Genomic DNA, 26,297 nt, shown 5'->3' with positions numbered 1-26,297 from the left:
TCGTAGCTGTCACTGATACAAAGTTACTGAAAGAAAAAGAGAATCATCTTTTATATTTAGCAGATGTGTCAGTATGTCAGCATAGTACTAATTTGTCTCACTAAGGCTGATTCTTTATAATGAAAAAATGTGTCAGAAATGGCACATTTTTACTTTGAAAGAAAACAGGGAGCAGGATAAGGAGGGGGAAACCGTGTTAAAATGAACTTTCATTAATACTAGATTTTTCACTCACAACACGCAGTGACCTAGCTATACGGTACATTTAGTCAGTAGCAGTACACTGTAAGTTCTGGTAGGTCTAAGTGCCATGTAATCTTAAGCTACAGAATGTTACTCTTAAGACATATGTGATCACAAAAAATATGACCAAAAAGTAATCAGAGCTAACGGAAGAGCTGTGGACACTTAAGCACCACTAAGTCTGCTGGATAACTAAGCAAGCATTAGCATATAGATAAAGCTCTGTACTCTCTATTCTGTTGGGTCCTACCTGAAAATGCCTTTCACAGTAAATTCCTTTGATTTAATTTTCAAAGATTTTGGCTTTCTTATTCTTCACATGTTGAATTAAAACATAGCACTGCTAATTAATGCATACCCTCTCTCTCCTGTGTGCACTCTGCCTCCTTTTCTCCCCCTCTCTCCTCTCGAATCCAGAAATCTGTTCGGTGGACTGCGGCGCACACGGTGTGTGCATGGGTGGCACGTGTCGCTGTGAGGAAGGCTGGACGGGCGCAGCCTGCAACCAGAGAGCCTGCCATCCCCGCTGCGCGGAGCACGGCACCTGTAAAGACGGGAAGTGTGAATGTAGCCAGGGATGGAACGGAGAGCACTGTACCATTGGTAGGCTGGCTATGCTTTACCCTGTCTTCGCTGCAAAATTCAAACGGCCGGCACTGCTGGCCGCGTCTGAATAAGAAGTGTATTACTTTGAAGCGTGTTTCTTCAAACAGAATATTTGCATGTGTCAGTCTGTGTGAAGGAGTTGATATTTTAAGAAAGGAAATGATTATATAATGGCTCATCAGTCCTTCATGCCTGGTTTGCCATGAAAACGAGGTGAAAGAATTTCCTTTTCAATCTTTTCCCTTTAACTGCCTTTTGCTGAAGGGGAGGTTACTTTTATTTAAACTGTAAATACATTATTTGATTTGTGCTTTTCTAGTTTTATGTGATAGCTTTATGTCTTTTGGAAATGAAGCTTCCTATTGGTTTTCTTTTTTTTTTTTCTTTTATGGAGAAGAAGCTCTAAAAAGTGACTTGCCTACACAAAAATGTCACTTGCACCTTGTAATAAATGTGATCTAGCTGCCCAAAATTATCTTGTTGTCAACATAATGCTCTATTTTAGAGTTATATCAAATTTCTTACATGTAAATAGCGTAACAGCAGTTTAATACAACTGATTGAGAAGAAGCCATCATTGTTACAGCTTCTGTGTTTCTGTAATCAAGTTAGTTCTAGCTCCTGGAACCCTGTGGAAATTACTGTGCCTTTATCAATGGAGATTTTCTTACTCAGTTATTTACAGTCCATATGTCCCAGATACAGCAGGATATCCCTCTCCGCTGCACAGAACTTGACGATGAACTAGCATGAGAAAGTCCGCATATAAATAAAGGGACTAAGAAAAAGTGGAGGAGGAGCTGCCAAAAGATTAGTCATTTTTGTATTGGTTTTGTATAGCAGTAGTGCTAAGAAATTCCCTGACACGCTAATCCCCCTTTGTGCAAGACACTGCAGGTCTGTAACAGAGGAGGAGGGTCCTATCCAAACAATTTTTGTCTCAGCATAACCACACAGAGAAACCGTTGCACAACAACAGGTAGGAAGCACAGCCAAGGGAACTGGAAGTGATCTAACTGTAAGAGGTGACCAGCTTGTACTTAGGAGGTGTGTGGGGAGCATTGCACAAAGCTCAGCAGAGGCTCTGGCAGGAGTAACAATGTGGCTGTGCAGTTATTTATGGGGAATATCTCCCAAGTGTGAGAAGTATCATGGCTAAGCGCTTAGAGGTGGTTTGAACAGATGATGAAGGAGGTAGCCATGGAGCCAGACAACGGCAAGAGTAACACTGAGTGATGGGGAAATCACGGATAATCCGAATAGTCAAAAAAAAAAAAAAAAACAGTGAAAAAAAAAAAACGTAGTTTTGTTTGGAGAGATGGAGGAGATTCAGTTAAGAGAGGTGACGTAGCCCAAGCAACAGGATAGGACAGTAAGTCTAATAATGGTAGAGCTGATGGATGTGAATACAGCTTTTGCCACAAGCTAAGAGGCTGAAGAATTTTAACTTTCGCAGATGTTTTGGAATGATGGTAACTCTGGTTGTGTTAGTACAGCTAAGCCATCACTGGGGCATGACTATGCAGAAGATAGTAAATCCCAAGCTGCATTCGCTGGGTAGCTTACAGCCCTGACTGAGAAGCGAGGTGATGGTGCTGTGCCTGGTGGTCACGAGAAATAGTGGTGTGAGCTTTGAGGGCAGGGAAAATGAGGACCTCTTAAGCTGCATGCACATCATTGCACCAGGAAGATGAGGCAAGGTTTTGTTTTGTAGAAGGGAGTCAGGTGTGAAGTAGTAAGATTGATCTGTGAATTATTTACAGAAATCACATTCGATTTTTTTTGTTGTTTACTAATGAGATTACTCAGACATATGAGGGAGGGGGAACCAAGGTGCATCTGCAGAATCTCAGGGAGGATGGGTAGGGTTAATATTTTTGAGGACCTTCCAGAAAGCATGCTGGCAAAGAGAGTAGACAGGTAGAGAGAGAACTGCTTTCTGAACAATAAAATAAAGTAAATCTTTAGAAGTAGGATAAAGCCTTTCCCTTGACCGCTTTAACTTGCCAACAAGCAATTACTCAGCAGATCGCTCTGCTGTTGGTCTCACTGACCTTGGCAGCATTTCAAGGGTTGTAGTTATACACGGATGAACTGCTCTTGAACAATTTTTCCAACATATTAAGCACAAACAAGTTTTTCCTCGACACTGGGTGAGCAGGTCTGTCTTCCCACCTGTTTATTCTTTAAATGGGTGTTTACTTTGTGGCTGCTGCTGTAAAGATAGTTTGATTTGTTTATATTGCCCTTACAGCCTCCAAGACAAGTAATGAAGTACAGGCTCTAGCCTGCTGTTATATTTATTTTTCTTAGAGCTGTTCCCCTCAGGAGCCCAGTGTTACAGAGAAACCAGGTCATTTTATTGCTCATTTCCAAGAGTATTTCCACCTAGTGGAGTAAAAATTGCTGCCTCCTCAGCTTGGCAGATGAAGAGTCAAATTGCCTTTGTCATCTGCCCTAGAGTAGGTATTAGCTCTTTCTGAGCAATAAATTTCAAAACACAAGGGACATCAGAATGTTTCTCCATGCAAACCAGTTTTTTATTGTCACCCTCCATTTGTAACCCAGGCATTTCGCGTTACTTACAACTCTCAACTTGGTAGCAGAATATTTACGTAATTTGTGTTCTGCGCATGAAAGACTCCCACTCTCCCTTTATGGGTCTAAAAATAAACAATTGGATCCTTCTCATTTCTAAAAGTCATTAACCATTTAGCTGCAGTAGTGTGAAGTGTTCAGATGTATTTGTTTGTTGCAGCTATTAGCTGGAAGTCGCACGAAGTGCAACAGCCTAAATCTACAACTTCTTTGGGAAAGGAACATTCCAAAGAAGTTGTAAATTTTAGGGACAATGCACTTTATTCACTTTTTGGGAAAGGAATAGCCCAGATCTCTAGCTGGATGCACAAAACAGGGTAGGTATGCATGCAGTAATCACAGAGGCACTAACTGGAATGTGTATTGAATCATCTAAATCCATAACTCATTTGATCAAAGAGATTATGGCATTTTTGTGAAGCATGAATGCTGTTTAAAATGGTAAAAAAAAATTCTCACCTCAACTAATGATTTTTATGTATTTCTAAATGATGGATATCTGTCCAGTCTCATTTTCTGTTAGCCCACTGTTTGTGTTGTTAATTGAGATGTGTAAAGGAAATTCTAATTGCTCTAAACTTTTAGAGACTTTTTTGTTTGTTTTTATTTCAATATTTCAAATTTAGATGTCTGCTTACCTGGGTTAAGCAACAGTGTTTCTGTAAGGCTGAGGATTGCAAGACTGGAATTGGGAAATAATATACATATATATATTTTATATACTTTTGATTTGTGAGAGAGAACAGAGTAGACTAAATAAAGCAGGTTTTTTTTTCTTTTTTTGAAGCAATGTATACAGTAAGGTGGGCAAGCTTGTTTTGACTAATGCGGTAAAGCTGATGTGTGTTGCTGATATCCACTGTTCCATTATGCATCTCTGGCACAGGGTAGCTCCAGCTTCAATACCACGCCTGAGGTGGGCCACACTTGTGAGTCATTGCCTTTGCTCTGAACACATACTTCCAAAGATTTATATCAACAGTGTTTAGCAGATAACCACATGATCAGTGTTGTGATTAAATTAATCTAATAAGAGTTAACAAAACTCAAGATTTATTGCTATTGTTTAGCATCTTACAGGTTTGAACTAAACATCAGCAATGTATGTTTCAAATACTAAACAATTTAAGGCATCCAAATTGCTTACTGTCTTTTCCTTCCAAGAATTGTAATGTTTACCATTTCCTGGATCCACAAGAGAACAGGTTAAATCAACAGTTTACTGCAAAGCTATAGAAAATCACCTGTCAATCGTTTATTTGGTCTGGGACAATTTATTTGGACATTCATGGGTCTGAGGTGAACATCCATATATTATTTTGTGAAGCTCAACCTGCATCTCAATGTGATACAAGACCGCACATGCACAGCTGGTGCCCAGGTGATAGCCTGGATGAAAATTTGCTCTGTAATTAAGTTTTCATAACACAGTTGTGCTAAAATATGTTTTTGTTTCCTTTCTGTCCTGGGTTGCAATGAGTTCATTGACCCTCTCCTGTCTGAGTAGTTGTTTTGTGAGATTGGAACAGATATTATTTCAGAAAGTCTATTATTTTTTGCGATATAACTGGCATGTACCATGAGTAAATTAAGTAACTGTCATAGGAAGCCCATAAATATGAATACTTTTCCAGCTGCTTTTCTATTAAACTCTGTTAGCTGAATGAAATTAGTAAATAATTATGTTGGTGGGGAATCTGCTATATCCATGTGCTGTGTAACATCTCAGTTTTACAATGAGAGCTTAATTTTTTCTATAGACCAAATTAGTTTTAGAGTAATCTAAATTGCAAATTGGCAAATTTGCATTAAAACTATGCCTTCTTGTTCAGATTTGTCAACACCTCTTTTTTAAAAAGTCTTTAACATTAAGCATGGGTGGGTAAGACCATCTGTTTGTGGAGCTTGCCTGCAGCTCCATTACTTAACACGAGACAGGTTACAGCTGTTTAATTGTTATCATGTTCAACGATTATCTTTCAGTCCAAAATTAATATTTATATATGTATGCATGGAAAGCATCTCATTAAACGTAAGTGATCTCAATGTGAATTAATGTCATTAAGCGTTCGTATTAATCCCTCAGGAGGGCTAAAGTTAGCATTGTGGTACTTTCATGCTACTTTTGAGTGCTGTGTGAGGCTACTTTACCTGGTACAGAGAACTGAAATTCAAATCCAGTGCTGGTCCACTGTAGAAGTGTACAGTTTGTAATATGTTTGTATACCAATGAGAGCTGGGATTTAATCAGTTTATCTTCTAAGAATTTTCCCTAAACTGTAGTTGAGAGGAAAATAACAAGGGACAGCCAAGTATTTATTTTAACCTTTTTCTTTGCATGAAATGATATTAAAATTAATCAAACAAAAAAATGTCTTCAGCAAGAGATTTCTAGTTTCAGCTATTTTAGCTAGAAAAACAGGAAAATCATCTGGTTTAGATTTTCAGAATTACAAAAAAAAAAGTAACACATAGAGCACACTCCTGTAAGTGCGTTTCCATTAGTACTCTCTAGTCTGTCCTGGTTACTGATTACAATGGTTTTCTGACTAGGGACGAACATGAAGGCATTTGTTTGCTGGTTTTCTATGTGGCCATGATCAGTGTAAGCTCAGAAGTACGACTACTGTTGAGGAACGCTAAGAAGTAATCTCCTCCACTAAGTTTTAAGGTCTGCACCTGCTCCCTTCAACACGTGTTTAGCTTAGGGCTCTTTATATTACAGATTTCAAATATGACTACAGGGAAATGACATTTTATCTCTTTGTATCAGAGAACAAGTCAAGACAAATGTGTTCCTCCTCTTAATTAAAGGAAGTGTTTATAGAAAACTTCGTATGGCTGTATATCATTACACTCTATTTTTGCAGTATAGGCTTTGACAAAGTAAGTCATGGACCAATTTGAGGCCTTGATTGATCTTCTCCACATTTGCAGGTTAGAGGGAGAGTAGCATGAACAACTGGTATTATGATGACCACTGTCATTTTAATACTGATGCTAAGTTGCCAAGCATGGTTTATTTTTCTCCAAAATTTAAATTACCAAGAATGTTCACATTTCATAGTCGTTTAATGTGTCAGGTATTTAATGCACTTTAATGCATTTCTGCCAAGAATTCTTTGTAAATTTTAAGATTCTTTTGAGATTTTAGAATTTTCATAGGAAATAAATTTTTATCCTTCAGGATAGAATAATTACTGCTGCATTAATATATTCTGTAATTACAAAAATTCATAAATTTGTGGTTTTCCTCAGTTTTGAGTTCATGGAATTACACCTCAGTACAAATTTTGTCTTGAACGTAAGATTGTATCTGAATGAAGGTATGTCCTTTGACATTCAGTTTCTTCTCAGATAAAATTAACCAAAGCTTCAAAACTTATTACATCAAATATCAGTTAGTTCACCACAATATTGTGAGTGAAATCCTACTTTCAAAACACCTGACTGCATCGGAGTCAGGATTTCACCACAATATTTGTACCTGTACCCTCAATGCAAAGAGGACAGAAAAAAGATTCCTTTCTTGGCACCCAGAGGACAGATAACTACAGTTGAACAAGATTTCATAAAATTTAGTACAAATATGGGTTTGAACTTTCCTGTGCCTGAAAAGCCTGTTATTAATTTGGCAGGCCAAGCTTTGAATATGCAAAATATTTGTATGTTTGGTAACTGTAAAAATATTCAGTTACCAGGTAGGTTTAAGATGCGTGTGTTTGGAACTGTGAAAAAAAGTGAATTATTGGTCAAGCCTTAACACATTTCAAGACCAAGTATCTCAAATACAAATTATCTGTTAGCATAATTTAAATTGCTAATTAGTTGATTTGCATTTAAATGAGGACCACATGTGAAGTTCAAGTTAGGCACATTTTCAAAAAACAACAGAATCCTCTGAGATGTGAAGAATTTCAAAGCATGTTGCAAAGCTTACTTCAGCTGAAGTGGCCAGAAAGTAAGTGCTTTTGTGCATTGTATAGTTGCATGCTGGTCAGACACATTCTGAAAGTACTTCCAGTCTTCCAGGAAGAAAGATGGAATCAATAATGCTTCCCATCCTATTCTATCCCCTAATATGTTATCAAGCCAAATTTATCTGCAGTTCTTAATGTAAGCATCAGGTTTTACCTGCATCTAAGGCAGGTCTTAGCAATTTTGTCAGAGGTCTCAAATAGGTATTTGAACCTTTTCAGACTGTACATGTGGGACAGTTTTAAATCTTTAATGACATATACTCTTTCTTCCGAATCCTCTTCCAGCTAAATAGATGTTAAATAGGAAACAGCACTGCTCTTGAACATATCAGCTGTCCCAAACTTCCTGTGTCTACTATATTGTTAAAAGCAACTGAACCTTTTATTCTAAGATTCATGTGGCTTTCCAGTAATAATGATGAAAAATCTTACTTTATAGTAAAATTAGGATGGACTCCAGAACAAAAAATCTAAGGGGTAGTCGGCTTATGTGCCTTTGTACATAAAAACCCATAAATGGTTGCTGCAAAGAACAGTTTCGGCTTTGGCAAGGGATAAATTACAGTGAACTCAAGTCTCTGCAGAAACGTATGCAGCAGATATCTCTGCTGCAGGTCTGCATGGACATTGGAGAAAAGTGCAGAAATTATGAAGAAGGGGTGATTTCAGGGTGAGGATTATGTATTGGCTTATGCAGAGAGAAAAAGAAAATTGCCTGAAACTATTATTCCATCCATGTATTCTCCTTTACAAGAAGGGCAAGATGGGGATTTAGGAGTAAAAAAAGTATCAAAAGGGGAAGAGTGTTTGTAATCCTCCTCTATTGGCAGCAATGCTCTGAACATATGGTATGTCTAAGACAAGGTTCTTATAAACTCAGAGAAAGGATGCCGACCATGAGCTGCTTAGAATGGAAGAGCATGTGCTTTCAGTACTGTTCAGTGATGAATAGAGAGAATTACATTTGCAAATGACACCAAAGCCCGCTGCCCCCAAGCACTTTGGATGACAGGACAAGAATTTAAAATTACTTTAACCAGTAGCACAGGCTATGCAGAAAAATAAGGTGCAATTCAACAAATGCTGGATTCTATGCTTAATTGTAATCAGCGGCACAAGCTCAAGTTAGAAAGCAGCTCGCCAGGCAGAAGAGACTCAGAAAAGGCTGCAGGGGATGATGAATTTGATATGAGTGAACCACTCTGAAGACAGTCTAGAACAGTGGCTTTAAAATTTTATGAATTCTGGACTCACTTGTCAGTTTTCTGGTAGAGGTATGGAACTCCTCAGAATTGCGTATGGATGCATGGCTTTTTTTAGTCACTTTTTGAGAGTAAAAGCAGTTGCTTAAAGGAATCAATACACTATTATCTAAGCCTGCTGTGGGTAGGATAAGAAGTACTGGGTTTAAGTATCACAAAGGATATTTGTTTTTTTATGTTCAAAAGATGGTTTAGTTGTCAGGATAGTTAAGCTTTGGCTGGGTGGAAATGAGAGGAACTTAAGGGTGATCTGGTAGCCAGGTCAGGAGAAGTAAACCACCACAGACTGAGTCTTGAAGAGATTAGAGGAGAGGAGCAGGACAGGGGTCTTGATTGTTGCTGCATACTGAAATTATTTCTTCATAATCTTTTTTTTTTTTCCTTCTCCCCTTTGGCTCTCTTCTCTCTTTCTGATTTCTCCTTTCTGTTTTCTTTAGAGGGAGAGGCTGTAATGCAGTAAGGAAGGGGGAAAGCTGATAGTATTAGTGGAGAGGAGGCAGGGGTTTGGCTCATGCTTTCCAAGTGGAGGAAGCAAGAAATCTTAGAAGTAGTTTTTAATTTAGACAGACCTTGATGGAACATGACTTTGGTTACATTCTTTTGTATTTTTGTGTCATGTCTGGTGGTGCTATGAGATCAAATTCTGCTCTTACGGCAAAGTGTAATTCATGACTACAGTGGAGCTGTTGGGAGTTGACATTGTAATGGGACTATATATACACTACAAAAAATACATGACTGTCATGGTTTAGGCCGACCCGGCAACTAAACTTCACACAGCCGCTCTCTCACTCCTTCCCCAGTGAAGTGGAGAGGAGAAAAATATAATAAAAGGACTGATGGTCAAGACAAGAACAGAGGGAGCACCCACCAACCATGGTCCTGGGCAAAACAGACTCGGCTTTCTTAAAGCAAAGCAATTTATTAACAGTTACTTAAAAGGGCAAAGGGAAACAAAACCAGTTACTTGAGAGGATAAAAAGAAACAAAGCCAGATCTTAAAAACAACACCTTTCCCCCCTTTCCTTTTCTTCCCAGCTCTACCTACTCCCCCAGCGGCGCAGGGGGACAGCGAATGGGAGGGTGCAGGTCAGTTCATCCATGTTGTTACTGCCGCTCCTTTCTTAAAGGAGGAGGAGTCCTTACGCCCTTTTTCCCTTGCTCCAGTGGATCCCCTACTCACGAGGAAAATCCACAAACTTCTCCAGCGTGAGTCCTACCCTCAGGATGCAATCCTTCTCCATCGGATTGCTCCAGTGTGGGCTTTACCACAATCTCGGATTCTTAGGGAGTTGTTGCCACTCGCTTCGGCATGGGTCATCCCACGGACTCTTGATGCTTCTCTACCTTGTCGTGCATCCCATGCTTCACGACCATCCTCAGGCTCAGGCATCTCTTCTCTGACGTGGCTTCTCCACGGGTGGCGAGTGGGTCTCTGCTCCACCAAGTCTGTCCTGGCTGCAGGGGGGTCACCTGCCGTCTCACCACTGGTTGCAGGGGAAACTCGGCTCTGGCACACCTCGTCCCATTCTGTCTCACTGACTCGGTGTCTGTGTGGCCCTTTCTCTCAGATCTCAGTCCTCTCTGGGTGAACTGGGCCCAGCGGGCACCCCAGCAGCAGGGCACTCCCCGAGTTCCCCAGCCAGCTCCGCCGCCGCCATCCTCAGCGGGTGGCACCAGCCCGGCACGGGCAGCCGTCCGGCCGGGAGCCAGGGAGTGGGGGCAGTGCCCTCCTCGCTTCTCTCCTCGCTCCTGGGCAAAGGCACACCTTTCCAGTTCCTTTTGTCCCAGCCTAAATAGGGCAATTTGCAGAGGTGCCAATTGGCTCAACCCCGAGGGGGATGGGAGTCCGATCTGGTGGCCAGAACAGGGTCTGACCCGGTTCCAAAACCAGGGAAGTCACAGGGAGCAAATCTCCTCTCCTGCCACCAGAGCCCCTTTACATCAAACCATCACAATGACATGTTGTAGTCTAGTGTACAGGTTACAAAGATTATGTCTGATGGAGGATAATAATGTAAACTAATAGAAATGTAAATTTGCTCTACAGTATTTAGAAGCATGTTACCATTGTAATCCTTTACGACAGAATAACCAGAATAAAGCCATGTCATAAGTGCCAATTAAGGAACATCGAATCAATGGGTATGTGACTCATGCTAATTTAAACAGGAACTGATTGGGGTAAATGGATTTGGTATGTTATTTTATTCTGTGGCTATTCTGTCACACCTGGAGGAACTAGCATATGGATAATCTAAGGAAGACACTGACTTACATCTCTGATAGGAGACTAATGGGAGATGTTAAACTGAAAAAAAATGTCTAGGTTCTGACTGGTTATGAAACATGCCGTGTTAAATGTGAATTTGCCTGAATGTTATCAGGTCTTTGTACCACATGTTTATATAGATATCCACACGCATTGATAACACCATTTATATTTTATGTTGTGTGAATTTTGAATGCTACTTACATCTTCTTGGATTTTTGCTATCTTAGAAAATGTACAAATTTTATGTCTTCATTTTTGTTTTTCCTCTTTTCATTTGGAGCTATATGAAGCCCTGCTACTCCTGGAAATAATAGCAAGATTTTAAATGTCACAGTCTTAAACTCTGCAAGAAAACCCTTGTAGGTATATTGTCTGGTCTGTAGTTAGACTTTTTAAGGACTTAACATAACCCACATGTGCTAGATGTGTAAATATCTTTCCAAGGAGCACCTGCTGAGATGCTCCATCCTACTGAGTGCTCCAAATCCCACCTAGAATTCTCTATGCAGAGGGATAAAGGCTTATGTTTTGTACTTCTGCAGAGAGCTGGGTTCATTCCTGTTTCAGTTTCAGTGTTGATCTTCTAGGATGCTGCATGTTAACCAAAATAGTTTCTAATGTTGTCCTTAATGTCAACTGACCATGAGTAAAAAGATGCTGGAAGGTAGAACTTGTTTTCCAAGCATTATAGTTTTATGGTCTGGAGCGGACTTCTTGTAAGACTACTGAATACAAAAATCTTAAAGAGCATTTTCCTAATCTTTTTTTTTTTTTAAATGCTGATTGGATTTCTGAGAGGAAATAGCATGTGGGGGCCTGGGATTGCAGGGACTATTTTCAGCTGCCTAGGAGGGTTTCTTTGTGTTCTGTTTTGATACCTATCCCTATGTTTGTAGAGGCATTTAATGTTTCACTGGTGGACAGATGCATTCCCCAGACAGACCTAATTGCTTCCATTTTATGGAATAAAGCTTGATTTTTCCTCCATGCATACTACACTGTGTTCTAAGAGCAGCTGTGTAGAAGCAAGGGAAATTATACTGCATGAGTAAGAGAAGAATTTGATCCACCCTGAAATGCAGCTGTATCACTTTTCTTTGTGGTTAATGTGAAAAGCTAATTAGTTTGTTGCCACTGTTCTAAATGTTCTGTAATTGATGCTTTCGTCTTCTTACCTTGTCTCCCTCTAACCTTACCATTATAGAAAAAAAAAAAAAAAAAACCACAAAACTGTGCAGTGGACACCTGACACTTTCTTTGAGAGACAGACACTAGAAAGTTTCCCCGTCTTAGTCATAGCAGTGACTGTGGCTTCTGTGAGACTACGTATCTCATCACCTCCCTTCTCGGTCTCGGGAAGAGCTTTTTCCCATTGAATCCAAACTGGTGGAAAGGCCATGATTGGATATGCCTTTCTTACCCATCCAATACACAAACTTGAGGGATAATAGCAAATGACAGGGTACTTGCCAGACAGGGGCCCTCATCCAGCAGGGATTTCAAAAAGGTCGAATTTTGAAAGTAAGAGAGCCCGTGAGAGCTCTGTTGAGAGACCTTGTCCACAGCAAAAACAGAGGATTGAATCCAACATTGTTGACTCAGCTTGGTGCGTCCCCTACTCACTACAATTCCCTGTAATATCCCATCACCTTATGTGCAGGTGGCTGGGTTTGGTAGCCTGCGATGGACCTGTCCTATGTGGTTTTGCTGTATGACATTAACCCCTTTAACACAGCCGCAGCTGATGTCTGTTTCCTGAAAGTAAGGAGGGAGCATATAGCCCATCTCTGCTGTGTTTCATGTGTTAAAAGTAGGACCCACTGCTTTAAATCCATCTTGTTTGTCATTCTTCCATCCGCCTCAAGTTTTTTGTGAAATTTTGAGTGTCGTAACTTAGAAAAAAAAAGTCTTGCTGTTCTTGGACATACCATGTTATTTATAAGCCTAAGTTTAATTTTCACCTATTTTTCCAAATGAAATGGATCTCCACGCTACTAACACCACTCTGCCCTCTTCCACCTCATATATACGATCTAACTTATTTTACATAATTGATGTGTGTGCTTGGAAGAAATACTGTGGCTGAATTGAAGCAGAAGAAACTTCCTCCTAAAAATCCCGTTAATCCAATTGGAATTAAGATAGTGTGTTGGTTATGCTGTCAGAGTCATATGTGACCTGCAAATCAAAGATCTTCCAGTGTGGTCAGTGTTTTAAAGCTCATAAGCTAAGTAATTGCTCTTACATTGTGTTGAAAGTTGGATTTTTTAGCTAGCTTCGATTATATTTTTGTTATATGTAAAAATCAAAGCATGTGAAGACAAGTTGGAAGAAAAAAATAGTCTCAGAAAGGTAGCATTTCTTTCTTCTGCCTCCTTTCTCAAATAGTTTCATTGAATCATGATGATATTTCCTGAAAAGAGAATTTCTTGCATTTTAAAAAGCTTTGAAATACGTTTTCATTTTGTAATGTAAGGCCTCTCATGTCAGGTGCACCTGCTTGATTTGCATGTGAATTCTGAACAATTCTTGGTTTATGTGACACTTCTGAAATGTCTGTCTGTTTTTTTTTCTTTCTAATTCTCAAGCTCACTATTTGGATAAGATAGTGAAAGGTACTGTACATTCGCTCTTTGATGACATGCCTATACCTACATGTACTTTTTTATATGAATATACAGTTACAGACATACTACTCTGGGCAAAAGAACCTTCTCTGACATCCATTCCATGGATTATAGATTTAACTCATATGACTTCAACTCATCTCAAATAAAAAATCAAATCTTGCTTATGTTATATAATAAAATTTTAACAGTAATTATACATTTATATACAAACTGTATACATGTCAGATTTTGTTTGAACCAAAAACTGAAGATAGTATTCATTTGCTGTTTGGTGCTTTTTCTTTGTTAATTTTGTCCTTGGACCTCTACCTACAAAACTGTAAATATTTAGGAAAGAAAACAAAACAATACTCTTGACACAGAACAAGTGTCATTAGTTCTAAGGAACAGATTAATTATAGATATGTGTGTGTTTATATATAGACAGATCAATAGAATACCCCAGGCTTTTAAGCTTTTGTTTGTCTGAATGTAGAAAATCCATAGGAAATTATTACTTGTATTTTGTATGAAGCTAGAAAAAGCTTGTATACTCGATGCAAGATTTTCAATCAAAAGGTTCAAGGATACAAAAGCCTAACATGAAACAGCAAAGATTCTTGTATCTTCAGTTATGGTGAAAAGTTGATTTAGAAAAATGTTTAAAATATTCCTACCCTCTTTCCCTGAGTATCTTTCTCTATTCCTTATTTGTGGTTTTTTCATTAGAATATGGCAATATTCATGGCAATATCCAGGCTTTCACACAATAAGTCTTGAGTGTACCCAGTTGACTCCTAAAACGCTCTGTCAGTATTGCAATTAAATAAGTAAGCCATCCATAAATTAAACAGAAGAAAGATAAAGAAAAAAATAGCTCTCATTACCTCAGCAAATACTATTAGCAGCTACAGTCTGAAAGAGTAAGAGTAGCAAGACTAATCTTGGCCTGGCATGATGGCACGATATCTATAACTGTAGCATCACCATCCTTCCTCACAAGAGATTTTCCTGATACTCTGCCTTCTAAGAGTAATTTGACAAGAGTTAAGCACCCTTTTATAACTTTTTTCTGGGAATGTTTATAATTCGGAGCTGCATGGTTGAAAGGAGTCAGTAAATTCAAAAGTGTTTAGAAGAAAAAAATAGACTATTACTTCTGAAAGGCTACTCTAATCTCAACTAAGCTTAACCAAAATGGGTCAGTAGATTAATTCACAAAGATAGTAGTTCTACAACTGAAGAAGTGTTTAGCCAGTTACTTAGATTTTTTTGGATAAAAGTTTATAGAAGGTTGTTGTGTCCAAAAATATCTGATTTGTAGCCACCTTTTCATAAGATACTTAGTGCCATATCTGTACTTGCTTCTGTCAGTGTCTTATCATAGTCATAGATAAGGAACACCAAAATCTACATATTTATAGTGTTGTCATCCTCATACAGATCATGTTGGCTGCATGCCAGATTTCATCACTAGGAAGTGACAGATATTGTTTTTTTTAATGCAATGTTAGACTGAAAACAATTATCGATTTTGGATATATTAAATTATTTTAATTGTTTCCCAAATTTTCCCTCCTTGGCCATAAAAGCAGACAAGATAGGATATAAAGGTAACAGCACAAAAGCCTTAGGGAGATTGTCACAAAAAAATCACTCTCTGCTATCTGTCTTGAAGCACGTCACTACCGTGTTTTTGTTCAGTCTATCAATGTTTTATTGTGGTCCTTATGGTATTTCATTTTGTCCGTCCTAAGTAATCAAATACGCACAGCTATTACATTTAGTTGGAAATCCTGTTGGTCCTGTCCCATCCGTATGCAGCCTGAATCCTAATGTTTGTTAGAATAGACGCTAAGCTGCTTCACTATTTCCTGGGCTTTGCTTATTCTGTGAAAAGGAATGTATTTTTGGCATAAAGTATAGTCATTAAAACTGGCCTATACTTTGTGCAATTATTTAACGCACTGTAATTTCACATGAATATACGGCAACTCTGAGACCAGATAAAGTTAACATTCTCTTTTACTACGTGCCTAAAATCATACCCATTTTCCTACTTAAGAATTTGGAGGGATTTGATCATAGTAACAGGGAGCTTAAACATTTGTTCCAGTAAGTAACCAACACTGCATAGAGCAAATAATGATCTATTCTATGAGCACAGAAAAATGTATCATTTTACACAGCTGTGTTTGCACTATGCACTCATCTCTTGTTAATTTGCCAAAAACAAAATAAAATTAAAAAACAAACTTAATTTTGTCTGGCCTGCAGGTATTTAGAGGATTGGTGCATTTATTTCCTGCGTGTACAGGTAAGTGGTGTCTCAAGTGTTAGGCCAATCAAAGATGCCACTTTGTTAAGAATTATGTTCCCCAGGTAATGTTGCTGTTCCACTCCATGTGCAATTACAGTATTTGTGCTGTTCTTAAGGCCTGTTCCCAGTAAGTGTCCCTTGTTTGTATATTTTTTCTTCTTGTATAATTGCAATATTTAAATCACGTGTGATTTTTCTTCTTTATCTGTTTCAACAGAGGGCTGCCCTGGCTTGTGCAACAGCAATGGGAGGTGCACGCTGGACCAGAACGGCTGGCACTGCGTCTGCCAGCCAGGATGGAGAGGAGCGGGCTGTGACGTGGCCATGGAAACTCTCTGCACTGACAGTAAGGACAACGAAGGAGGTAAGATATACCAACTGGATCTTTAACACTGGGGCAAACGTGTTGAGGAATGGAGATTTTACAGTCAGGTGATTAAATACCTCCATGAGTACCATACACGCATGTTACTAGCTCTTAGTCCTGTAAGAATGCGCTGCAGTATTGGGTGCTTTTATACGGCGTATCAGTAAAGCCTTACAAGATGTTTTTGACAGGTGAGATATGTACTTAGAAAATGATGGGTGTCACCTTAGTTTCTCTGCAATGTTCTTTTATACTGGCATAAAATAGTCTCAACTCAGTGAACTGTAGTGAAGGGAGGAAAAAAAGAAAGGAGTTGAAATTTTCGGTGACCTCACAAGGAAATTATCCCAAGAGACAAGGCCGAACAGGGAGTTTACGTTTTGACCTATCGTAGTATTGCTGGAAACAATTGGTTGCTCAGACTACAGAGATCTTATCCCTCCATAGCCTGTGAACGCTCAGATAACTGACAGGATGCTCCCAGAAGTCTTTCTTTTTGGCTTGCTTTTCCGCAGTCTGTCATTCAGGTGACAGGTAACAATCTGCAGCAAGATGCAGGCAGGACTGTTGACTGAAGGAATCAGTCTGCAATCATCATTGTAGAGCAGGGAAGGTAAGAGGGGCTGTGACTTTGGCATGACTCCAAAATCACATAAAAAACCTTACGAAAACAAGATTAAATGTGAATGCAGTCAAATATTAGATCAGCGTAATGTTTTTATTGTCTGTCTTTCTTCCCCTTCTCTCATTAACTCTTTTTCTTTTAACACCTTCAAATTCAGAGCAGAGATAAGAAACTCCGTTAGGGCCTCTGGATGATAATGATAAAGTCATCTGTGACTTTGTTTTTCAGCTTTAGACTGCATATGCCGATGCCATTGCCGGTTGGCTGTTTGTTCATATCCTGACTGCAGTTGGGGACTTAGACATCACAAACTACAAATAACAGCTGCATTTACTTCCTGAGGAAAATAACCAACACAGTTAAAACAGTGCTGCTGTTTCTTGCTTTGCACGTCACTTGATCTGTCATCCTTCTCCATTATATATTGTCTATTTTGAGTCAGTTTTGCACATTCAGGGGCCTGAAGAATCTGATGCAATCTGATGTATACAGTCTGAGCTAGCGTGAAGTGGAATTTCTACATGTAGGAAGGGAGCAAGAGGAATGGTTTGAATAGCCATAAAATATCCATGCAGAGATGTGGTGTTTGGAGAATTAAGTTCAGGTGGGCTGGGGGATTATGAACTTAAGGAAGAAAGAGAAACCTGCGAGCATGAAAAGAGTCAGAGCAAGGAGGAGGACAAACTAGGTTAGAGTATAAACAACTTGGAGGAAAAGAAAATAACTTGTAGGGAAAGAAAAGTTGAAAGCACAGTGATAGACTAGAACAGATTCAGTAAACGTTAAAGATAATAGAAGGACCTGACATATCAGAGGGAGAGTCAAGAGCAGATAACGGAGCAGTGAGAGGAGAAGAAGCAAGGTGAACAGGAATGCACGTAAACAGAGCAGGGGAAAAGAAGATGCTCCTTCACACTGAAAATAATAATAGCTGTTTGTGAGGAAAAGGGTAAAAGGAACAAGGAATTGGAGCAGAAGGATCTAACAGAATGACTAAAAGTTCAAGAAGAAAGATCAATATTTCAGGGGGAAAAGAATGTCTAATGCTGGTATTTTTTTGCTTTTTTCCTCACAGTTTTTTTCATTATTTCCTTTACAGACCTCATGCAGCTATGTATACAGAAGGGATTGGCCAAACAGTTGTTTTGCCATTGTTGACCTATATAATGCCATTTGTCACTGGCATTTCTCTTTCAGTAGACCTTATTTTAATTTATATGCTTCAGTACAAAGCATATTCACTTCAGTCTTTGACAAGTAGCTGAGGAAAAGAGTTAAAATATAACAATTAAATTAAATTAAAAACTGGAAGCATACCAAACAAAACTGGGAAGAGAAAGTCTTTACCAGAAACCCACCTGGAAAGAGAAGCAGTGTTTCTTCCCTTTCCAAGAGTACGTGCAATCAGCCCGCTAATCTCTCGAGCAAGCCATTCAAATTCCAGTCAGCTACAGAGAATGACACGAGGATGCCTCGGCTTTATTTGTTTATTGTGGGAGATTAGGTTATCTGAGCACTTACGCTGAATTTATACTGATGACTGCAGGTAGTGTGATTTACAATGCACTAGGCACAGTGGTTATATAATTAAAGTTATCTTGGTTGTTAGCTAATTGATATGCTGTGGTTAATGTTTATGTTTTGTCCTACACTGGATAAAATATATTTCATACATTAACATGTGTATAATACATTATGACAGTGTCTGCTGTTTCTTTGATTCTTAGATTTTTCTGGGACTGATTGTTCAAATTCTGTGAACATAAGCATCCCAAGGGCCTCAATGGGAATATTCGCCATAGGAAATGCTAATGACATCAAGGCATACTTGATTGTTTTCCCTTCTAGATACTGGTGACACATGATGGGATGATTATTACTCATCTTCCTTTTAATACAGATTTCTGAGCCTTGCAGATCATTTCCTTTCTCTTTAAAGATCATTCTTTATTTTTCCATATGTTTGATTTGGATAATAAAATACAGAATTTTCTTCGCATTTTAGCAACCCACAGGATTGTGTGCGACAAGCAGACCTTAGGTTGAATTAAAGTCCTCATGAATTTGTGAGGAGAGGGGAAGTCAGAGTCCTCTGTGGGTTGAATAAGCCTAACTTCTTTACTTGGGAGAAAATGTGTCACAATTATGCTTCAAGAAAGTGGGCCATGTTTTGTCATCACTGTAGGAAGAATAAGCTGTTTACTCTTTAGTTTAGGTAGGTCTTTATTGAACAGCTTCCTTTGTTAAGCTTGCTTTTTATTAGTTCCTATCCAATTATTAAAGAGTAGTTACAGGTTTCCATCGGCAGGATTTAAGGGATTATTAATGTTCTTTTATTGCTAACATGAAAATAAATACTATAATAAAACAAAGCATACTTAGCACTTCTGTATTTTTGTAATTACTTGCATAGGCTGGTATAGCCTGATCCTGATAAGCATTGTCACAGGGTAATACAAATTCAGCCTAAATATTACCTAAACCAGGGCCCCTTCTGCGGTAGTGGCTAATAGCAAATGCTTAGTAAAAGAATGCAATAGTACAAATATAAACTGTGGGGTTTTTTGTATACTAGCAGGCTACTAATTAAAGTAGGAAGTTACTGCCACAGAATGTTTTGAATGTCAAAAGGGCTACTAAGTACAAAGATGACCCAAGCTCAGGAAATTTCAGGAAGTTTGTACTTGAATTAGGACTGATACGGCGGCATGCTCGTGTTCTCTGGTTTGTGCTCCAACACTTCCCATTATTCTTCAGTTTTTTGTTTGCATCTGTGGTAGCTGGGGAGTGCCAGGTTGATATATCCATAGCATTTATCCACAGTGACTCCAAGATTTCTCTCTGGAGTGACAACTCATTTAGAGCCCAACACTTTATATTTTAGGCTTCTTCGCTCCAACAGGAATGTTGAATTTGAGTACACTATAGGCATGCTTATGGAGACACTGCAATAGTAACATTGAAAGGTCCTTGTGCACTGCGCAGGAATAAATCAAGGGCATTTTCTGCTTTTGTGGCTTTTCCAACTAGCTGCTCCTACAGGCAATCTTTTTTGGTGTCTGTAATTGGGTCCATTCATTATAGCTGCTTGTAAAATTGAGCTATGTGAGGATAACTGTGGTTTGGTAATACAGTTTTCTGTCCTTTCCAACCTCTTGCCTTAATGTGCCACAGTCACCAAAACTGGGATGGCTAGCATCATAGCTCCGAAACTGTGTTCTTCCTATGTAGACACTGAATTTCACTCCATGGAGACTTTCTGTTTCCTAAATATATAATCAACTTATTTACCAAGAATATGATTTATGTAGGTTCTTGGCCACAATCTCCCCTTGACACTGGCAGAACTGGTGCCCACGACTTATTTTATCCCCCTATTTCTCTTCCTTCCAACAGTTTTATCCATACCCTTTAAATTCCATTCAAAAGCAAACACGCCCATGGATATATCTTATTCTTTAAACATCCGTAAGTGTGGGAATCGTCTGTCTTGACTCCTCTCATTTATGTTTTGGGGGTTTTGTTAGTTTCTCCAAATAAGCAATCTTATCACCAGACCATGCTCTGTGCATTTTGCAACAAAGGGAAAAGTAACATTAGTAAAGATTTTTACAGCTAGACTTTAGCCTTTGAGGAAGAAAACAATAATGTAGTCATTACATCTTCCGTGTATAGAAGAACCACTTACTTCTAGAACAAAAAAATACAAAATAGCCTTCTGAGACTGATAATGATTGTCCAGCTGGCTGTAGGAATTTCTGTTTTCTTTATAATTTCACTATCTTATTTGAATGATATAACTGATCAGCCAGTGTTGAGCGGTCTCATCTTTTTCAGGCTAAACAAAATTCATCAATAATTTTGCAGAGCCATTTCAGAAAGGAAATTTTACTCTGCTTCACACAGTGCAATAGAGTGCTCAGCTTAGTGGTACTAGATGGCTCTAGCCACATAAGTACAGAGAAAGAATGAAAAATGTTTTCTCAAGTTATAAGAAGCCAGATTCATAACCATCCGTCACTCGCCTGGGCAAGTTGCTGATAAACTCCACAGAAAAATAACAAACAGCGTATCCCTGTTTCTTGGCTGGTGAAAATGAGATTCTTTCTCTGATTGATGTTAGCAGAGAGGCTTGTAAAAATGCATTTCCAGCTGATTAGTTCAGAAGGTGTCAATCTCATGCAGTTTTATGACCTGCAGACTCTACTCCAGATGTACATTTGCTTTTTGTAAACTAACAAAGATGAATGATGAAACTTAAGCATTTCTTTGACAACTGCAACACATATTGCCTAGGAGACAATACAGAGCTATAAAAACCCAAAACTATGCTTTTAACCATCAGTACCCCCAGCTTTGACACTGGTCCAGGCTTCTAGAGTTAAAACCAGCAAGGGAGGTCATTGCTTCCGCTAGGAAAGGGTTTCATATTGTACAAGAATGAGGCTGGAATATTGCAAGAGTCACAGGCTATTTGAGGTTGGAAAGGCCTCTGGAAATCATCTCTTCTCACCCCCTGCTCAAAGCAGGGTCAACTAGAGCAGGTCGCTCAGGGCTGTGGCCCATTGGGTTTTGAGTATCTCCAAGGATGGAGACTCCACAGCTTCCCTGGGCAACCTGTCGCAGTGTCTAGCCACTTTAACAATAAAGTAAGTTTTTCTGGTGTTTAGATGGAATTTCCTGTGTTTCAGTCTGTGTCCATTGTCTCTTGTCCTTTTGCTGGGTGCCCCTGAGAGGTGATCTTTTTTTAGACCCTCTCATTAGGTATCTGTACACATTGATGAAATTGTGCCCCTGAGGCTTCTCTTGTCCAGGCTAAACAGTCCCAGCGCTCGGAGCCTTTCCTCATAGGAGAGATGCGTAAAGCCCTTAACCATCTTCATGGCCCTTGACTAAGCTTTCTCTGGTATGTCCATGTATCTCTTGTCCTGGAAAGCCCAGCCTGCACACAGCACTCCAGGCGTGGCCTCACCAGTGCTGAGCAGAGGGGAAGGATCACCCCCCTTGGCCTGCTGGCAAAGCTTCTCCTAATGCAGCCCAGGATGTCATTGGCACCTTTTTTGCTGCAAGGGCATGTTGCTGGCTCATGTTCAATTTGGTGTTCACCAGGACTCCCAAGGCCTTCTCCACAAAGCTGCCCTGCAGCCAGTTGTCCCCCAGCCTGTACTGATGTATGAGATTGTTCCTCCCCAAGTGTAGGACTTCACGCTTCTCTTTGTTGAACTGCATGAGGTTTCTATCAGCCCATTTCTCCAGTCTGTTGAGGTCTATCTGAATGGCAACAAAACCCTCTGGTGTATCCTCATCCTAGGAAAAATCAATGTTCTTTCTTTTCTCTTAAAAAAGTTTAAACTTTGATATACTTAATGATGACTTTTTCATCCCTTTTATCTTCCCTGAACTGACTTCAATGTCAGCCAAGTTAAATAAGAATTTTAGATGTGCAAAAGAATAGAAATCCCGTTCCCTTACTATTTTGCCAATCCTCTAACTGATCCACATAGCACAGCAATCCTTAGAGGAATACCTTTAGAAGATCTCTGTTTACTTACACTCTTTCAACATATGATTGAACAAAAATGGATATTTTTCCCTTCAGAAAGAAGTTTTACTCTAAAGCTAGATTCTTTTGTGAGACAAGCAGTCATGGGTTTCTTCCGAGTGCTGCATTGGTATATTTTTCAGTTTAGTGCAGCAAGCAAGCTCCCTCTCTAATCTAAATGGAATAATAAAATGTTTGAGCTATTTCAGTCTTGCTGTTCTTTTGGGGAAACAATTATCAGCTATGTGATACCATATTACATTCATCTAGAAATTTTCTGTAGCTGACATTTCCAGGCTCATTTTTTCCTTATGACTTTACTTACAGCAAATTAGTAGTTATCAATTTGATCTCAATTTTAATCTTTCACCAAATTAGATTTCCAGTGATGTGACAGATCTAATGCTCATTATATGTAAATATTTCAGCACATAAGCATAAAAGCACCCATGTGTTTAAATCCTGTTTATGCTGGCCAGCATTCCTCATCAGTTTATTCAGAATAAAATCTAGATGTTAAATACAGATTTTGTTCTCTCATACATTTTCATGCAAAATAGTTGTGGAAATTGCCTTTGCCACTAGCAACAAAATATTTCTGCCAAGGTATAAAGGAATCTACCTTGATAAATGTTCTGAAATATTTAAAGCTACTTGCAGCATAGATATGCTAAAAAACTTCAGGAAAACAGCAGTGTGGGAGTTACTTGTTTCTTTTCTCTAGCAAGCCAAATAACCTCAGATAAAAGCTACTTAGACCCACCTACACTTTTAATATTTATAAGTTAACAGTGTATGAAAAGCCTGAGTGCCTTCATTTTCTGGTTTGTTCAACGTGTTTTTAGAAAAGTATTGAATAAATAGGTTTAATTTATACACGATACTGAGCGTATTCAGCTTGCATGGATTTTCATGGGAGTTAAAGAACTCAGTGGAAACAAACTCTCTTTCCTTAATTGAAAGTGAATTCATTAAAATCTTAATTATTAGTATTCTTTCATACTACATAATTTTTTTTAATCTCTCTGCTGGCTGACTGATTCACATGCAAAGGGGCAGGAGGAAGAGTTTGTTCATTTGTGTGACTTTCTGCCAACAGATGGGCTAGTTGACTGTATGGATCCTGACTGCTGTTTGCAGAGTTCTTGCCAAAACCAGCCTTATTGTCGTGGACTACCTGATCCCCAAGATATTATCAGCCAAAGCCAACAGTCGCCATCTCAGCAAGCTGCCAAAGCATTTTATGACCGGATCAGTTTTCTCATTGGAGCAGACAGCACTCATGTCATACCTGGGGAAAGTCCTTTTAATAAGAGGTGAGAATGACTCATCATTTACTCACGAATATGAAAGAAATTGAAGAGTGCGTGAGATTCACATTTAGGAGATCCACTGTGACTGCAAATTTCATGTCATGGACTTTCAGCAGAGACCTTTTCTCTTAATATATCAATTTGCGTATTTCGTCTCATTTCCTGCAAAATTCAAATTGCTAGTGCCAGTAGTTCACAGAAGGCATTTGCCATGCTTAGAACCTGTATTCTAACAGGGCACTTCATTAATGATTAAATAAATCTTTATTTAACCAGTTGATTTGGGCTAGCACAGTTGGAAATACATCAAAGCAATGAAAACACTTCAGAAGGAAAAGCAAAGCTGCACTTTTTAAACTGAGCTCACTAAATAATATAAATTATGAATTAATGTAATAGAACTGTTAAGTGCACGACAGTATAATTGCATAAACTATTTGACTGGTGCTCTACGAAGCAGTAATGACCTGAAAATAAACCAGTAACAGGAAGCAGGTGTCTGGGATCTCACTGAGTGAAGGAAGATGATTTACACTGGAACTACTGCGTTTGCAGTAATTTAACAGCATTAATGTGTTTGGGCACAGCAGTGGATTAAAAGTTGTTGCACAAATGTTCCTTATTGCTCTTTTAAATTTTGTACTTCATAGTCCCTGCAGTTTTACAGATTGCTTTGATACTAATTGAGAAGTACATTGTTCTTTAAGAGTCTGCCAGAGGTATGACTTACAGTGGGAACATCTAGAGTTTATAAGTTCTTAAAATTCTTCAGTGAATTTCTAATCTTAGTAACTCAGTACCAACAAAATGAACCACAGTAAAATCAAGAGTATTGAAACAAAAGTATTATCTGTAGATTTCGAGGCATGTTTTATACAGTGTAAATTCTGTAAAAGGATTAGAGTCTCAGGAATGATTTTTTAATGGTAGTGGATACCATGTAGAGATGTGTGTGTGTTTGCTCTACTAGTTTTTATTCATTCAAAAGAGAATGAGAAAAGCAAATTTGTAATTTGATCCTGCATCTTTTTCATAGTCTTGCATCCGTCATAAGGGGCCAAGTATTGACTGCAGATGGCACACCACTCATCGGAGTCAACGTCTCCTTTCTACACTATCCAGACTATGGATATACAATCACTCGCCAAGATGGAATGTAAGTTCCCTTTGAAGCACTTCTAAGTTGTGAAGACAGCAAAGGCATTACTGAAGAGGTGCTTGTAAAAATAAGATAATAAAATAACAGAAACAAAACACGTGAAAAAAGTGTTTGACCAAAGTTGTACTTTGTACATTCTTCACATGTAAAAATTGCCTATTATATACTTTAGAAATAGAAGGGCTTACTTAATTTAAGCGCAGCATCCCAAACTCTCCATTCTCCTAGTGCAGAATTCTGTAATATAATTTAATTGATTTCTCCATTGTTCCCATTAGAACCATTCTGCCTTCAGAGGAGTAAAAAGGAATGAAGAATCAATCCATAAAATGGAGGCTGTGGATGGCTTTGGGAATTTGCTGACTAGCTAGCTCTGTTGTTGATTTTTTTCTAGGTTTGACTTGGTAGCAAATGGTGGTGCCTCTCTGACCCTGGTGTTTGAGCGATCACCGTTCCTGACACAGTACCACACAGTATGGATTCCCTGGAATGTCTTTTATGTCATGGATACCCTGGTCATGAAGAAGGAAGAAAATGACATTCCTAGTTGTGATCTGAGCGGATTTGTAAGGCCAAACCCCGTTATCGTGTCATCGCCTTTATCCACCTTCTTTAGAATTTCTCCTGAGGATAGTCCTATCATCCCAGAGACACAGGTAAAGTGCGCTTCAAATAAATAGCATTTTATCACAGGCTTGTATCAAGCAATCGTAATAAGAAAAGTGCAAACTACTGTTGAAAAATAAGTAATTCTGACTAAGTGCTAAGAATTTTCAACATGTGATTATTTTCAGACCAATTTATTTGTTCTATGAGATGATTTTTAAACTTTCATCTGAAAAAAAAAAAAAAAACGGTAAGAAAGCTTGGTGTACACCAGTGTCTGGTTTTATATTTGTTTGCATCATTTAATTTACAGAATGTCTTCAGCAATCAGGCACTGGCCCATCAAAATGGACACACTGTACATCTGACTTTTTTTTGAGTGCCCTCTTGTTAGAAGTGTGCCTCAGAAACTGAAAATGAAAGGTGTTTTTCCACTATGTCTGAAAGACCCATACAGTTCAATTTCTTTGTTAAGTCCTAATAAATAACATGACACTCAGATTTTTATAAACTAGAAGAACTCTCTGTAACAGTGAGATACTCACAAGCCAACAATGGTGTATGCTAATCTACTTCTTCCAAACTTGTACCGAAAGTAAGACTTAACATCAAAACCTTTCTTGAAACAGAAAAAGCTGTGGCTGGAATGTTTTTTTCTCTAACATAGATGTATTAAATTCCTCCATCTTAATTAGCTAATCACTAATATAATCGTCTTCAACTCTTAAAGTGGAGTTGTATTTCAAGAAGTAATATTTATCTCATCATTAATTTCTTATAAAACTTTTTCTG

The 26,297-nt window shown here is 38.6% G+C and overlaps 1 protein-coding gene across 9 annotated transcripts in view; it reads left to right on the top strand.

The window, feature by feature from the left end:
• Window positions 1–26,297, top strand: part of TENM3 (teneurin transmembrane protein 3) — a 321,876-nt gene that overhangs the window by 242,797 nt on the left and 52,782 nt on the right. For 4 of the 9 annotated variants that reach the window (XM_086612225.1, XM_086612224.1, XM_086612223.1 and 1 more), the window contains 5 exons: window positions 661–846; window positions 16,111–16,257; window positions 23,527–23,743; window positions 24,777–24,896; window positions 25,294–25,555. In XM_086612225.1, coding sequence (XP_086468351.1) covers window positions 661–846; window positions 16,111–16,257; window positions 23,527–23,743; window positions 24,777–24,896; window positions 25,294–25,555 — 932 coding nt within the window. Of the gene's footprint in view, window positions 1–660; window positions 851–2,741; window positions 2,762–4,283; window positions 4,289–13,552; window positions 13,580–15,165; window positions 15,187–16,110; window positions 16,258–23,526; window positions 23,744–24,776; window positions 24,897–25,293; window positions 25,556–26,297 lie in introns of all 9 variants that reach the window. The other 5 variants (XM_086612220.1, XM_086612219.1, XM_086612218.1 and 2 more) reach the window with 4 other exon arrangements.

This window comes from Tauraco erythrolophus, chromosome 5 (assembly GCF_009769465.1).
Source record: "Tauraco erythrolophus isolate bTauEry1 chromosome 5, bTauEry1.pri, whole genome shotgun sequence".
NCBI classification, from domain to species: Eukaryota; Metazoa; Chordata; class Aves; order Musophagiformes; family Musophagidae; genus Tauraco; species Tauraco erythrolophus.
This window is presented reverse-complemented; position numbering and strand designations above follow the sequence as displayed.